This window comes from Panicum virgatum, chromosome 9N (genome assembly GCF_016808335.1).
Source record: "Panicum virgatum strain AP13 chromosome 9N, P.virgatum_v5, whole genome shotgun sequence".
In the NCBI taxonomy this organism is placed as follows: domain Eukaryota; kingdom Viridiplantae; phylum Streptophyta; class Magnoliopsida; order Poales; family Poaceae; genus Panicum; species Panicum virgatum.
The window spans coordinates 7,104,979-7,119,017 of NC_053153.1; the positions used below are offsets into that span (position 1 = coordinate 7,104,979).

Below are 14,039 nucleotides of genomic sequence, written 5' to 3' on the forward strand. Positions count from 1 at the left end.
TTTGAAAGACAATATTGCCTCTTGGGACAAAGAGCAATAAGTTCGGCAAGTGGTCGCTAAGTTGGGAGGGGCCGTACAAGATTGTCAAAGTTATCTTCGGAAATTCTTATATGGTGGAGACGATGCAAGGGGAGCATCTTCCAAGGGCTCTTAATGGAAGATACTTGAAGAAATACTATCGCAGCGTGTGGCAAGACGCTTGAAGACAAAGACGGACGGTATAGAGTATCGCCCTTAGCATTATTTTTAGCTTTGTAATTTCTTTTAAATTTATGTAACTAGGCTAGATTCTGGTAATTGCTTCTTGGCTTGCAAAGCTCACCAAAAAGGCAGGGGGGGCATATGTTGGAGGCCAAAATTAGCAAACACCGAGGCCGACCGGTCCAACCGGTTGGGCCGACCGGTCAGACTGGTCTGGGCCTGTGCAGTCCGAGTAGAGTTAGGGTTTGTATTGTGGAATCCATTTGTAACTCAATTTGGAAGGGGTACGTCTTCCCCTGCCTATAAATATAAAGGCAACGGCCAATTGAGGTCCTTCTACCCTATCGAATCAATCAATCTACTATTTTCCTATTTTTCTCCAAACCCTAGCTTTTCCAACCTCGTGCTGTTCTTTGCTCGTCTCGACGGCGTTCAAGGACGTTTTGAGTGGCTTGCCGACCTCAAGACAACCCTAGATCTTCGAGCTCCGACGGGGTCCCTCCCGAGCTTGAGGTTCTAGGTCTTGCTGCGTTTTCTGCGTCCAACCGGTCTAACCGGTTGGCGCGACCGGTCTGACTGGTCGCCGGGTTTCGTCGCTGGTGATCTGATCGTTGCGATCCGCGCGTTCTAGCGCTTGTGTGTTGACCAGAACTGCGTCAACAGTCGGATGCTCCGATAAATATTGCAATAGTTAAGCATTAATGTTGCAATCATTGTTTCTTTATGTTTCATAGTGGGTGTTGCATGAAGCTTAGTGTATATGTTGCTGTGAGAACTTTCTATCCTAGAGTGGAAGGACATATTAATTTTTACATATCATTCTTTTAATATTAAAAATAGTGATATCTCATGTTGCACTAGTTAATTTTTAATATTTCGTCGAAGCATCTGATGGATCGGACGTTCGGATGCTAGCAGCGCCGATAAGAGTTTTATATACAAGTTCTTAATAAAGTGTGAGCCTTCTCTTCTTAGAATTCCCATACCAAACACTTTGCATTGTATTGCCCTAATAATTATACAAAGGACAACCCCTAGTTGTTCATACAAACCCCACTACACACATAATTGAAGGAAGATAACTGCTCATAATAAGCTTTATTTAGTGCCGCAGACACACTGTTATCTATGCGTACTGCAAGTGCAACTCACCATCGAAGAAAGCTTCCAGCATGGCGACTTCAGAGCTCCTCAAGGACATCATGCATAGCTCCACGAGGCTTGCAAATGGCCTCCAACGGAACGGCCATGGGGATAGTCAACCCGCCGCTCTCCGTCATGTCAACCTCGGCGCCGTCGACTCTGTCCCAGTCGAAGCACTGGATCAGCGTGCCGAGCACCAGCCCGAGCGTCCGCAGCGCGAGCGTCTCGCCGGGGCACTTGCGCCGCCCCATCCCGAACGGCATCAGCAGCCGGCCCTCGGTCTTGCCGTCCTCGAAGCGCTCCGGCCTGAACTCGGTCGGATCCTCCCACACCGCCGGGTCCCTGTGGATGGCGTACACGTTCACCAGCAGCATCGTGCCGCGGGGCACGTCGTAGCCGCCCACCTTGCAGTCCGTGGACGACTGGTGCGGCAGGAGCAGCGGCGCCGCCGGGTAGAGCCGGAGCGTCTCGTTGATGATGCTCTGGAGGTAGCCGAGGCGCGGCAAGTCGTCCGGGGCGATGAGGCGGGAGGTGCCCACGGCGGCGTCGATCTCGGCCTGCGCCTTCTTGAGCTTCTCCGGGTGGTTGAGCAGGAGCGCCATGGCCCATTCCGTCGTGGTCGACGTTGTCTCCGTCCCGGCGCCAAACAAATTCTTCGCGGAGAAAAAAAGGAGAAAACAACAGTTGGTGTCTCAGGAAGATGGCATTGCTGGTTGAAGTTAAACCATTCAGGAAAACAGGACAGCGACGTGTGCTGGTGATTTATATGTCACATGGGTGTATGGGACGACAGAGATCACACTGATTTGACATGAATTTGTTCAAAATTAAATGAGGTTTAAGAAACACTAACCGCGCACAGCGACAGGATCATGGTGTCCGTGTAGACCTCCGGCTCCGACTTCTGCAGCGAGAGCAGCACGGCAATCACGCTGCTCTTCTCACTGTCGCCGCCGCCGCCGCTCACTCTCCGCCGTTCCGCGTCGACGAGTCGCCGCAGGAACGCATTCCTTCGGTTCACCGCGGCCACGAGCTTGTGCCTCACGCCGAACACGTCGAGCCACCGCAGCACCGGCAGGTAGTCCCACATGTTGGCCGTGCCAAGGTACGGCACGACGTCGTCGACGATCTGCTTGAACTCGTGCGCCTCGGGTGACATGTCCGTGTCGGCGTTGGCCTCGGTGCGGGACGTCTTGGTCCGCGCGATGGTCTCCATGAGGACGCTGAGGGAGAGCTCGAACAGCCTCCGCTTGAGCTGGACGCGCGCGGCGCCCCCGGGCGCGGCCGCGGCGGCGCGGTTCATGCGGCGCACCATGGCGCGCACCTCGGCGGAGATGGCGGGGGACATGCAGGCGACGCGGTGCGCGGAGAGGAGCTGCACGGCGGCGACGCGGCGGAGGTTGCGCCAGTAGGGCCCGTAGCTGGCCATGGAGAGGGAGTTGCCGCCGAAGGACACGAGCTTCTGCGAGGGGAAGAGCGGGCGGTTGGCGAAGGCGACGTCGTGCTCCGTGAAGCACTCCCTGGCGGCGTCCGGCGAGGACACCACCACGGCGCGGCGGGACCCCATGCGCATGGAGAACACCGGGCCGTGGCGCGCGGCGAGCCGCGCCAGCGCCGCGTGGAACGGCGTCTTGACGAGGTGGAGATGGCCGAGGAACGGGACGGCCGGTGGGCTCGGCGGCAGCCGCTGCCCGCCTCTATGGCCCTTCCCGTCGCCATGTCCCTTGCCGCCGCCGCCAACCCCTCCTCTGACACGGCCCACGAGGTAGCGGAGCACGAAGAGGAAGGCGAAGGTGAGGACGGCCACGTAGGCCTTATCCATGGCTGTGGAGCAGGAGAAGCTAGCGGCGGTGATTGACGAGCTCCTGAATGATTGATCGCTACTTGGTGTTTGTATGCGGCGCCACCCTGCATGGCTCCACATTTATACGCCAAGATCCAAAGCGTCCGATCCGATCCGATCCACAGGAGCTTGGAGGCTAAGATTGTCTTTCTAAATTTCGCAGACGCAATGGCTGACGTTTGGGGAGGATGATTGATGATTCGTGCAGCTCCGGCCGGATACGGGCGGTCTTGTCAGGGGGGGACTGGGAAGAGACAGCGAGGTGCGTGGATGGGGGAGACCATTGTCTGGCTTGCGCCTTCCAGGATGGCGCCCCTCCCTCGGCATCTTCTTGCTGTGGTTGCCGACTCGTCGTGGCCAACTCGCACTGCGAGATCGACACACTGATGGATCACTGCTTTGGAAACAAGAAACTAGATCGATACGATTGGTTGATTCATCTGGGGATTTCCCTTCCGATGACTCCTGCAGAAGCGGCCTGGGGATTTTTCCCTGCCGATGACTCACAAAAGCGATCCTGACCACCCGATTCTTCTGCAAGTAATGCCAGTGAGGTGGATACAAATTCAAGGTTAGCAGAGTCAGTGCACAAGTGCGTATTGGCGGGGAGAGGCGGAGAGGACACTCAAGTCAGGTGTCCTGGAGTGGCGCGCACAACATGCCGTCGCAAACATGTACGGTTGATACTTCGTAGGCCGATGAGTGTTTGCTGTCTAGACACTGTGCATATCATCTGAAGAAAAGTAGAGAAAACCGCTGTAATTTTCATGAATAAAACGCACCTTTTCCCTCGTGGCCTGCTATTGGGTTGCATTGACATAAATATACGCTGCGGGTAGGAACAATGTTAGACAACAATTCGGTGGTTTTTGTACAAACATGTGAACTGTACTATTCTAATAATTTGAATATACTATTTTATCATTTTCAGATAAAATTTTAAACTAGTTTATCCAAATTGGTGAACCAAGTTTGAAAAAATATCGAATCTAGTGTCTCAAAATGTTAACCGTATTAGTTTAAAATTTTGAATACACTAGTTTAACGTTTAAGTGAAAACACAAATTGTATAACAAGAACGTTGGCCTATTTTTATGAAGGTTGAACAAACTCTTCCATAATGTTGAAAGTCACAATATCGTGTGAGGAGGGCCTGCCCGGCCGGGGGAGGACAGGGAGCGCCCTAGCGGGGACAAGCGTCTAGGCTAGGCGAGGAAGGCAAGGCGAGGATGCGTCACGGGATGGCAGGGGTAATTGGAGATGCGCTTGGCGTGCGAAAGGTGGAGTAGGGTATTTTTATAATATGTATATGTATTTCTAGTTTAGGGGAACATACACAGACTCTGACAAATACAAATACAGGTACGTACAAACATGACACATGGATAGCTGTCCCAAACAACTTGCACAGAGGTTCCTAAAGAAAACAAAAATTACATCCAGGTCCCTAGACCCTGTGCATCCCGAAGCCACCGGAGATCTCCACCGCTTACTGATGCCACCGACGAAGACACCAAGGCAAACCTAGCTCAGAAGAAACTCCTTCGCACAAAGGCTTCGATTTGAGCCGCAAAAGATGGGGCTTCTTTGAGCCAAGACCGAAGCTCGTCATCGACCGATGCCGAGGGAAGCTCGAGCTCGATCCACTCTCCAACTAGCCACAAAACCCACACCCACCGTACCGCTGCATCTATGAAGGAGAAACACACCGCCATCTCCAACGCCATCGTCGCAAGCCGACGCAAGTGAAGCAAACAACGACATCGACGAATCTCCTTCACAACAAAAGAGAGGAATACCTCACGATGCCCTCGTCGAAGCAGATCCAGCAGCCATCGGCGTTCCCTAGGAAGATCTTTATTTGCCAGCGAAGCGGCTCCTCACCACTCCTTGCCAACCAAGCTCCACCGGCGGCTGCCGGCTAATGGCGACGAGCTAAACCTACCTCTAGGAGAACAACTACCTAAGCTATATATAACCACACAATGGTTCCGTGGTCCATCCCCCTCTCTGAAGCCATAGCCGCCATTGGAAAGGAAGAAGGTCGCTGGAATTGCCGCCGGAAGCGGCTTTCTCTATCAGACTCGGGTGCGGTCCTGTACGAGATATAGGGTAGGGCATGTCTTGTATGCATACGTCATGTAACTACTCGTATCAATCATGTACTAGTCGGTATAGATAGAAACCACCTGAGTACTACTTGGGAGGGACTCTAGATGCCGCACCGACCTAGGGTTTCATTGCTCTCCGAGCTTGTATAAGGGCGGGCAGGGACCCCTCCAATGTACTCTATTCTTCTCAAACAATACAAACCACCACACATGACATAGGGTATTACACAACTCGGGGCCCGAACCTATCTAAATCCTCGTGTTGCATGCACCATGAAAGTGCATCTATGCCCCTAGTAAGTTTTGGTGGATTGATTGACACCACGATTAAAGGACTAACCGTCTTGTTGAGTATATGAGCAGAAATTGATTATCATATTTGTAATATGTGTGATGAAATATATCAATGTTCAAGACAAGGCCCATATGACAAGATAAATGCCATGACATGATCTAGTATGAAAATAATAACAAGCAACGGTTATCATGTGAATTGGGACATGCGTTAATGATGAAGAATTTACACCAATATCCAAATAAAGCTTGTTGAAGTTTGTGACATTCAAAATGACAAGCAAAGATATTGAGAATGAGACAATCTGTGCTTATGCGAAGTCTCATATTTTGGAAAGCTTGTCATAAGAATTGCATGAGATATTTGATGATCAAGCAAGCATGAAACAAATAGTTTTCATTATAATGGCAAAGTCAATGTGAGTTCAAAATGGCTCTTGTGAATAAATGGATGGGATCGAAAGGCGAGTTTCTAGAGGCTATGTAAGCAAAGACTTGGCATGAGCAAGGAAACCGATAATGACCAAGTTCAAGAATTCTAAGAGATAAGGAGAGTTTCACATTGAAAAGCGTTATTCATTAGAGAAGAAAAATAGCTTGTAAATCAAAGTGGAATTCATTGTTAAATTAAATGTGATACAAGCATATGTGAAGCTATATGTGATGCAAGGATGAAGAGTTCGAATCCGGAAATAGGTTTCTAGGAACTAAGCTTGGAGAAGGACAATTGTGGTTGTGCCGACGAACCAATGTTAGGGTGGCGAAACGTTCTTTGGGTTCAACTTGAAGAATCTTGGTCATGTATAGTGTTCACAATTGCAAATATCAATCTTTATATAATCTTATTCAGAAGAAAGTGACTTGAACTAGAAGTGGATTTCATTCAAGGATAAAGGTTTAAGGTCACTAGCTCAAGGAAGATGTTCTCAAAGTAAAGAAGCTAAGTTGGATGCAATTCTCAATTTGTGATTGATCAACACATGGCATAGATGAAAATGAGAAGCTCAAGAAGTTGAAATGTAATTTATCTTTGATCTTGAGTTTAGGTATGCCGTACTATCAAGAGGGATGCATCACAATGATCTTTGGTTTAGTCTCAGTGCTCAAGTAACATAAGAGAGTTGTGAGAGACACAAAAAGCCTCACGTGCACAATTGACATTACTGCCAGGGCGTTTCGGATTTGGCAATCTGGAAGTTTCGGATTTGGCACATGTGGCACTAACGGCTAACTAGTTTGAAAACTCGGAGGTTCCGGGTTATAGAATCCGAAAATTCTGGGTTCTAACTGTCACATAATGGCTAGTTTCTTTGGGACTAGCTATTTATACTCTTTAGTCCCCTCCTTGGTGGGCTGCTGTTTCAGGCTCTATTATGTTGATTGTTGGTCGTCCCAAGAAGCTTGGTAGCCATTGTTGAGCTCTACCCCAACCTCTCTTTGTGAGATTGTGTGATTAGAGTATATCCTAGAGTTGGGTTGAGAGAGTGAATGCTTGAGAGTACTAAAGAGCACAGCAAACCTTGAGAACTTGAGCTTAGCCGAGATTTGTATGTTTAGCATTTGTTACTCTTGGAGGTGAAGCCTCCTAGACGGCTAGACATCGCCGGCTAGCTCCCAAGATTGTGGTGAGCAGCGGTAAATTTGTTGCAGCAGCAATCTTGTGCCACGAGGGCGCATGGTCATATAGTGGAAAGGAGGAGATAGCTTGACCTTGGGGACGACATAAACTTCCTCAACGGAGACTAGGATTCACACGTGGGTGCATGGGGTGAATCTGAATTTTGGTAAAACAAATTCTTGTGTTCATCGCATTTACATTTGTTTTGTGGATTTAAGGAGGTCTCCATTAGACATTTGCGTCTTGGAGAGATTGTTGTTTTGTGCGTGCAGGATCTGCGTGAACCTGCTCAAGGAGCATCACTGAGAAGACTCTACAACTGGGGTTTAAACTTGTGTTCATTTATTAGCACTATTTTTATTGTGTTCACTCTACTCGTAGTGAACTCGGAAGTTCTGCTTTGATAAACCCAGAAGTTCCGAGTCCACCTGTTGTCTAGCCTAAATACAGAAGTTCCGGATTTACTAACCCGGAAGTTCCGGGTTTGGCAGACAGCGTGTTTAATCCGTTGTGTTTGAGTGAAAATCTATAGGTGCGCCTATTCACCCCTCCCTCTAGGCGTCATCACGGTCCTCTCACACCATCATGTTTCTGATCTCGATGATCCCCTACGAACAAAGTACTATCTAAAGGTACCTAGGTAAAACACCAACAGTCTCCTCAAAGTCACCCTTTCTGCCGCTCTGCACGGTAGCTGGGAGAGCGGAAGGAAAAATATCAGACAAACTTTTGGCTGGTGAAGCAGGGATTGAGGATGGGGAGAGAAGGATCAGTGATAGACTGTTGTAATTTATATGAAAATTTCATAGGCAAAATGGTAATGTCACTGGTCGATGGTGGCCCATTTTTAGCCTTTGAGATTTTCAGAATCCAAAATCTTAGCTTTGGAATCTATAATAAATTTCATATTATTTATAAGCTATGAACTTTCTAGCTTCTAGATTCTAAAAATCTGTTATCTGAACTGACTTCTAGTGATTGCACATTCAAATTTAACACCAAATCGGGATAACTCAGACTGTCCGCACTCATTATACTCTATTTTCATTCTCTAAAAAGAATATTTTGTTCAGATCATTAATCTTCTCTATACCAATTTCTCCCGCACCGACTACCAGTCGGTGGGATTCACACGTCATTTTTTTCATTTTTACCTCCAATGGTGCCTCTCTCTCTCTCTCTCTCTCTCCAGATCAAGCTCCACTCCCTCCCCCGTCGTGCCGCCCTGCGCCCGCATTGCTCTGACAGCGGTGGCGGCACCTCCACGGTGCCCAATCGCGGCGGCACTACACGCAGGGCGCGCCGCGGCCCCCAAGCCCCCCTCCTTCCTCCTCCCTCCCCCGTTGATGAGGCAACTCTGATGCCGGCGGCTAGATCCAGGTGCCACCGGCCCTCCGCCTCCTCCTCCCTCCCTCCCTCTCCGCCCTCCCTGCTCCCATCTGATGGTGGTGGCCGGATCCTGGCGCCGCCAGCCCTCCGCCCTCTCTCTCCCTTTCCGCCTTCCCTACTCCCATCCAATGGCGGCGGTCGGAACCCATCCTCCCTGCTCCCATCCGACGACGGCGGCTGGATCCAGGCGCAACCTCCCTCCCCTTCTCTCCCTCCCCATCTACAACAAGCTCTGAGGGTGGGCGCCAGGATGAAGTGGTTGGAGGATGTTGCGGCGGGAGGAAGGGGCCCATACGATAGCGTACGTGGAGCGTGCTAGGAAAAGCGCATGGAGGATCGTCCACTACGCTTGGTAGTGTTTAGTGGGCCCTGGTGCAGGCCTCCCGTCGGGTAAATGCTATTGGAGGAGAGTTTTACCGTCCCCCAATGCGGACAGCCTCAAACCCCATCATATATATACTCTTGCAAAAAACCATTATAGTTTTTACCAAGTCAAAATGTCTTAATTTACTCGCAGAAAACTATTTTAAGTCTGACTAAATTTACTAAGAACAGTATCAACCTTTTATAAGATTAAAAAACATACCATGAAAAATATATTTCGTGATGCATCTAATGAACTTATTTGGTACCAAGACCATTGATACTGTTTACATAAACTTACTCAAAACTAGAAATACTTAGTTTAGAACAAAACAAAAATAGTATTGTTAAGCACACTTCAATCATGCATAGATTATATCAACATGCATAGAGGTGGTAATGTGCTATGGCCCTAGTGGTCTCCTCACAATTCAACTTGACCCTTATACATTTTTAGCTCAAAATTGTATAGAATTAGAATTCGGCCAGTTAAATTTCAAGACCCTTTTACAGCCCTAGACTTGCATTTTTAGCCGGACTGCTCATTTTAGCCATTTTATAGTTATTTTTAATTTTTAACCATTTCTAACATCTCTAGATCATGTTATATGATAACAAATAAAGTATTATTTGGTGAGGTCCTAACATGCATTCTCATAATTTTTACATATATCACAAGTTTGGAATGTATTAGAGCAAGTATAATAGTATGTTGCAAACAGACTGAATGTTGAGGTGAAAGAAAAAAGAGAAGCAGACTGTAAGTTTACAAGCGGGTTCTACGCAAAAAACTAAGAAATCTTGTGAGATAGATAAGTGGACTATACATTAATAGTAAGGCAACATATCTGGTGGAAACCACAACTTTTGTACCCATACAAACCATGGCAAAAAAGTTGTCTAAATTCACCAAAAATATCATACGTGTAGATGATATGATAATACACAATCTTGTAAAATATCTTGTCCAAACTTGACTTTGTTTGTGAGATATTAAAATAACAAATTTCTAACAAATCATCTGGATAGTTTTCTAGCTTGAAAATTGTTATTTTTATATCTCACAAACGAAGTCGAGTTTGGACAAAATATTTTACAAAGTTGTGTATCATCTTATTAACTACTATACGAGTGGGTTGAGAGATGGCTGCACATATTCTTACTGCTAGAAGCCGGCTGTATTATTAATGTTGCTCTTGCAGTATTGGGCACTGCGCATTATAGTTTCTAGAAGATTATGACACGTGGCACTTTCACTTATGTCATGGGCTGCGTATGCAAAACTAAATGCCAAATGGTACCGTGCTCCACATACGGAGCACCACAACAAATGGATTCCTGGAGAAAACCAAATTGCCACTCGCCACTCGCCACTCGCCACTCCCCAACTCCCGGAATCCATGGCGCCGGCAGCCTATGTGGCCATCCTATTCCTCTCATTCCTCTTCCTCTTCTCGCTCCTGGGCCATCGCCACCGCAAGATCAATGGCGAGAACAAGAGAGTGCAGCGGCTGCCACCGAGCCCGCCCGCCATCCCGGTCCTCGGCCACCTCCACCTCCTTGGGAAGCCGATCCACGCCGCGCTCGCGCGCCTCGCCGAGCGATACGGGCCGGTGTTCTCCCTCCGGCTCGGCTCGCGGGAGGCCGTGGTGGTGACCTCCGCCGCCTGCGCCAGGGAGTGCTTCACCGAGCACGACGTGTGCTTCGCGAACCGCCCGCGCTTCCCCTCGCTGCTGCTCATCTCCTTCGGCGGCGCCACGCTCCCGATGTGCGGCTACGGTCCCTACTGGCGAAACATCCGCCGCGTGGCCACGGTGCAGCTCCTGTCCGCGCACCGCGTGAGCTGCATGCTCCCCGTCATCTCCGGCGAGGTGCGCGCGATGGCGCGGAGGATGTACCGGTCCGCCGCGGCCGCCCCCGGCGGCGCCGCGAGGGTCGAGCTGAAGCGGCGGCTGTTCGAGGTCTCCCTCAGCGCCCTGATGGAGACCATCGCGCGGACCAAGACGTCCCTCGCCGAGGCGGACGCCGACACGGTCATGTCCCCGGAGGCCCAGGAGTTCATGAAGGCGCTTGACGTGTTCCTCCCGCTCCTCAGCGCGGCCAACATGTGGGACTATCTGCCGGCGCTGCGTTGGTTCGACGTGTTCGGCGTGAGGAGGAAGATCCTGGCCGCGGTGAACGCGAGGGACGCGTTCCTACGGCGGCTCATCGACGCGGAGCGGCGGAGGCTGGATGACGGCGGCGGCAGCGAGGGGAGCGAGAAGAGCATGATTGGTGTGCTGCTCTCTTTGCAAAAGTCAGAGCCGGAGGTCTACACTGATACCACCATCATGGCTCTGTGCGCGGTGAGTGCTTCTTCATCCCTTGTTCTTCTTGCACTAACGATTTATGCTGCTGTAGCTCTCCCGTCACTACAGTTTCAGTAGCCACAATGTTTGATGAATTGGTTGGTGCTTGGTCAAATTTCGTGATATTGGAGGAGATAAACGTTGGCAGGGAGTAGTAGCCCAAAAGTCCATTTGGTTGGGTTTTAGGCTGCTTTTGCTTCCCAAAAGTTAAAAGACCAACCTAATGGGTCGTTTTTGGAGTCTGCTTTTTAGAAGCAGCTGGTCTTTCGTAGCACATTAAACTCTATTTTTAGCTTTTAGCTTTCTACTTCTTTTTTAGCTTTATGCTTTTCAAAATATACAAAATAAAGTACTTTTTATAGTTGTTTAAAAGAGATAAAGATAGAAAGTATGATTTAGAGCATGGCTAATGGATGCGGCGGCGGCAGGCGAAAAGCAAGCCAGCATGGTCAGCATTTAATGCTGCAGAGGTGGCAAGCGGTGCTAGCGGTAGCAGCCAATTAGCGGCGAGCAAGCAAGCAACGCAGCAAATAGGAAGCCCCGGCACGCGCATGTGCCCACTCCTGGCCAGCATCTCGCCGGCGTTCGATCCCTTCTCACTCCTAATTTCTCTCTCTCCCACGTCAGACCCTGCCGGCTTCTCGCCGTCCATAATACTTGCTTTTATACTTATTTCAACCAAATACTTTTCAGCTTTTCCACACCTTACAACCTACGTCAGTTTTTTCACAACTCATAGTCCACAACAGCTTTTTTCTTTTCCACAGCTACAGCTCAACCAAACAGACTAGCTTGTAGGACGTTTATCCAAAATCAGCAATCACTAGCAAAAGAAAGTTGCTTGTCTCACATTTATTACTAGATTTTATTTGTATGCCACATCATACTTTACTAAATATATCCGGGCTTATCACTTGATTGGGAGAGCCCAGCATGTCATCAATTCGTCGCATCCACTTGGAAGTACGTAGTGCCGCACGTGATGTTACAGCAACAAAAGCTACGTTAGCTTGTTGAGTTTCTTAGAGCCACGATAATCACGAGAGACAGCGACAACGCTCACTAATCGCACGCCCGTTCAATTCTGTCTCGCTAACAGAGCATGTTCAGCGGGGGAGCCGAGACGACGGCGACGACGGCGGAATGGGCGATGTCCTTGCTGCTCAACCACCCGGTGGCTCTGAAGAAAGCGCAGGCGGAGATCGACGCGTCCGTGGGGACCTCCCGGCTGCTCGGCGCCGACGACGTGCCGCGCCTCGACTACCTCCGGTGCATCCTCAGCGAGACCCTCCGGCTGTACCCGGTCGTGCCGACGCTGATCCCGCACGAGTCCACCGCGGACTGCGCCGTCGGCGGCCACCACGTGCCCGGCGGCACGATTCTGCTCGTCAACGTGTACGCCATCCACAGGGACCCGGCGGCGTGGGCGGACCCGGCGGCGTTCAGGCCGGAGCGGTTCGAGGCCGGCGGCGCCGACGGGCTGTTCATGATGCCGTTCGGGATGGGGCGGCGCAAGTGCCCCGGGGAGGCGCTCGCGCTGCGGACGCTGGGGCTGGTGCTGGGCACGCTGATCCAGTGCTTCGACTGGAGCACGGTCGGTGGCGCCGGCGAGGTCGACATGGCCGAAGGGGTTGGGATCACGCTCCCGAGGGCTGTCCCTCTGGAGGCCATGTGCAAGCCGCGCCAGTGTATGGTTGATGTCCTCCGGGAGCTGTGACTATGTGAGCTTCCTCTGAACGGTAGTAAGTTTATTTCGAAGACGAATCATTGATACTATGTCGTGGGCTTTGTAATAGATGTGCAAATAGGTGTTCTTTAGCGTATCCACTATTTCTTTTTAGTTCAAAAATTGTATTAGTTTCTCAAAATAAGTTTTCACTTTGAAAAACTAATATAAACTTTTAAACCAAAAAGGGATGGTAGATACCCTTAGACGCACCTATTTGCACCCCTACTTTGTAATAAAGCAAGTCGCAACTCGCAAGGCAAAGTCGGCTGAAACTTTTTTTCTCAAAAAAGAACAGTTACTATGTATCCCTCGAGTGATTTTTTATTTCAGTTTCAATCGATTTTTTAAACCAATCCAGTCATGCCACGTATGGTTGCGTTGAGAGGAAAAATCGAGTGACAAAACAAGTAAGATCCAATCTATTTTAATCAAAATTGAGACTAGGAAATAATGAGTGAAAACCCAATCCAGAATCAACCAAAAAGTGGACCAAAAAACACTGAAACAACGGCAGCTACTCAATCGTAGACAGTACCTGATCATGGGCCTGTCGAAACCCGATTGTGTGTTCTGAATCAATTGGTGGCCCGTGCTGTATGCATCAAGAAAACCAATTACAATACATCCACAGACAATGACTGCAAGAGGAGAAAGTAATTAGACTTGAGCATAACTCAACAATCACAAAACAATATCAGCCATCCATTGAAACATCGAGTGATGACAAAGGAAAAAAACAATCGAGCACTCATCCCCACGAAATAGCAACGCTCCTGTCACCACGAAATAGGAATTTCGAAAAAAAAAATCGGCTGAAACGTGCGCACCCGAACTGCAACGCAACATATTGGTTCGCCATTTGGTTTCTAGCCTCCGGATAGCCCGATGAATTTTTGTTTTACTCTTCATTAGATTGGGCCTAATCAGCGAAATCAGGCCCGAAAAGAACAAATTATTTGGCTCACCAAAACAACGTAGCGAGCGTTACTCTTGGGGCTTT

The 14,039-nt window shown here is 49.3% G+C and overlaps 2 protein-coding genes across 2 annotated transcripts; one reads left to right on the plus strand and one right to left on the minus strand.

Moving 5' to 3' along the window:
• Nucleotides 1-1,151: 1,151 nt before the first annotated feature.
• LOC120690030 (cytochrome P450 81Q32-like) lies at nucleotides 1,152-3,247 on the minus strand. The gene is made up of 2 exons (XM_039972537.1): nucleotides 2,198-3,247; nucleotides 1,152-1,997 (listed from the first exon to the last, which is right to left on the minus strand). Exons 1-2 carry the CDS (start codon nucleotides 3,164-3,166, stop codon nucleotides 1,383-1,385), a joined length of 1,584 nt encoding a protein of 527 aa, XP_039828471.1. The 5' UTR covers nucleotides 3,167-3,247; the 3' UTR covers nucleotides 1,152-1,382.
• A 7,033-nt stretch (nucleotides 3,248-10,280) lies between these two features.
• LOC120690032 (cytochrome P450 81Q32-like) lies at nucleotides 10,281-13,344 on the plus strand. Its single transcript, XM_039972538.1, has 2 exons — nucleotides 10,281-11,307; nucleotides 12,410-13,344. Exons 1-2 carry the CDS (start codon nucleotides 10,363-10,365, stop codon nucleotides 13,025-13,027), a joined length of 1,563 nt encoding a protein of 520 aa, XP_039828472.1. The 5' UTR covers nucleotides 10,281-10,362; the 3' UTR covers nucleotides 13,028-13,344.
• The last annotated feature ends 695 nt before the right edge of the window (nucleotides 13,345-14,039 follow it).

What these genes read in the sequence shown, in the direction of transcription:
- LOC120690032 (XM_039972538.1), top strand. Translation starts at nt 10,363, where the DNA reads ATGGCGCCGGCAGCCTATGTGGCCATCCTATTCCTCTCATTCCTCTTC. An exon ending in CCATCATGGCTCTGTGCGCG is followed by an intron (nt 11,308 to 12,409) that starts GTGAGTGCTTCT and finishes TCTCGCTAACAG; the next exon opens with AGCATGTTCAGCGGGGGAGC.
- LOC120690030 (XM_039972537.1), bottom strand. Translation starts at nt 3,166, where the DNA reads ATGGATAAGGCCTACGTGGCCGTCCTCACCTTCGCCTTCCTCTTCGTG. An exon ending in TGATCCTGTCGCTGTGCGCG is followed by an intron (nt 1,998 to 2,197) that starts GTTAGTGTTTCT and finishes TTCTCCGCGAAG; the next exon opens with AATTTGTTTGGCGCCGGGAC.